The 1,726-nt window shown below is 48.0% G+C and overlaps 1 protein-coding gene across 1 annotated transcript in view; it reads right to left on the bottom strand.

Annotated features, from left to right (window-relative positions):
• LOC105500876 (tubulin alpha-3 chain-like) overlaps positions 1 to 1,726 on the bottom strand; it is a 2,196-nt gene continuing 470 nt past the window's right edge. The window contains exons 2-3 of the mRNA XM_011926555.1: positions 1,174 to 1,396; positions 1 to 255 (exon numbers count right to left, since the gene is read on the bottom strand). Of these exons, the coding sequence (XP_011781945.1) occupies positions 83 to 255; positions 1,174 to 1,396 (396 nt within the window). The 3' untranslated portion in view covers positions 1 to 82. The remainder of the gene's footprint in view (positions 256 to 1,173; positions 1,397 to 1,726) is intronic.

Here is a 1,726-nt window from a genome sequence, read left to right as displayed (position 1 = left end):
CCGGCCAACATGCTGATCTAAATTTTGATAAAATGACCTCCCTTTCACCTTCCAAGAACTACCCTCCCATGCAAGACAATGGTCACATGAAACCTTCTCTTCTTACCAGTTTGCGGATCCGGTCCAGGACCAGGTCGACAATCTCCTTGCCGATGGTGTAATGGCCTCTGGCGTAATTATTGGCTGCATCTTCTTTCCCAGTGATCAGCTGCTCCGGGTGGAAGAGCTGCCTGTAGGTCCCTGTGCGCACTTCATCTACAAAAGAGACAGTGTGTGCTAAGAATCTTTAAGGCCTGTACTCACCAAGATGGACACATTCCAGGACTGTTCACTTCTACAGAGTACATGCTGTTCAAAGTACATGACCTACAAGTCATAGGTCAACAGCGGCAGCATCTGGTAGACAATGTCTCTGTGTGATAACCAAGCTGCATATGCAATTTATGACTTTACGAAGTTACACTCAGCTTGTGGTATAAATGTCAGCACGACCAGTTCCTAGTGAAAGGAAATAAGCTCTTGCACTCCTACACAGGTACATAATTCTTTCCTACGTGTGGCTACATCAAAGGCTGTAAGTTAAAACTCTTACAAACTGGGAAGTCACCAGGTCAATGTGACTTCTGCAGCAGTCCCATCAGGGCACCCTGGATGACCTGGGTCTCAGAGGCTTTCAGGTGATGCTGTCATTTCCTGGGGGGCCACTGAAAGGTGCTGCCTCTTGGCAGCTCCCTTTGGAAACTACCTCAGGCTGCTATTCTGAAGGAAGCAAATGATTGTTCTGTACTTACCTTCTATGCCTAAGATGCAGGTCAAGACTCTCGTGCACCAGCATAAGAGAGTGCACAGCATTCAGGAGGGAACCAAGGCTACTGTACCCTGCAGGCAGGGCCATCTGAGCAGGGCTGAGGCAGCCACAAGGGAATCTCTCCACAGCCCATCTTACTGCTGGCAAAGCAGCTTTTCCCTGTAGGTCAGGTTTTCCTAGATTAGGAGCCAAGTCTCACAGACACTTTCATCACGAACCTTTCAGTTTCTCTCCTAACAATGCCACGGGCATATGCCTGTCCATCCCATCCTTTCGGCAGGAGGATTCAAAGGAACCCACGCGGGGCTTTACCACTGCTCTCCCACCCTCTCAGGAAAGCTGCCATCCAGTGCCCAGGCACCTACCGACCACAGTGGGCTCCAGGTCCACAAACACTGCTCTGGGCACATGCTTGCCAGCCCCAGTCTCACTGAAGAATGTGTTGAAGGAGTCGTCCCCGCCACCAATGGTTTTATCACTTGGCATCTGACCATCAGGCTGAATTCCATGTTCAAGGCAGTACAGTTCCCAGCAGGCATTGCCGATCTGGACACCCGCCTGCCCCACGTGGATAGAGATACACTCGCGCTGTGAACCGGAACATAAATGTGAACCCATTCATTTCAAGGCAACTTGAAGCTATATGGCATGCAAAATATTTGAATTTAATATTTATATAGTGCTTCAGTATCTGGTGCTTTCACGATTGATATTTCCTAGGAGGGTTAGGGGACTGATCCCTTTAGCCCTGTGAAAACTAACTTGCTGTAAACCATACTAGCTACTAAGTTCTACAGGTAGCCCTAGAACCTGTTTTCCACTACACAAAAATTAGGTTATTTTAACACTTGGAAGCCATGTAATGTCAATAATCAACCCCACATTATAGCCAGTCACGGTAATTCTCTGAAGAATATA

This window comes from Colobus angolensis, unplaced genomic scaffold (genome assembly GCF_000951035.1).
Source record: "Colobus angolensis palliatus isolate OR3802 unplaced genomic scaffold, Cang.pa_1.0 Scaffold698, whole genome shotgun sequence".
Classification (NCBI taxonomy): Eukaryota; Metazoa; Chordata; class Mammalia; order Primates; family Cercopithecidae; genus Colobus; species Colobus angolensis.
This window is presented reverse-complemented; position numbering and strand designations above follow the sequence as displayed.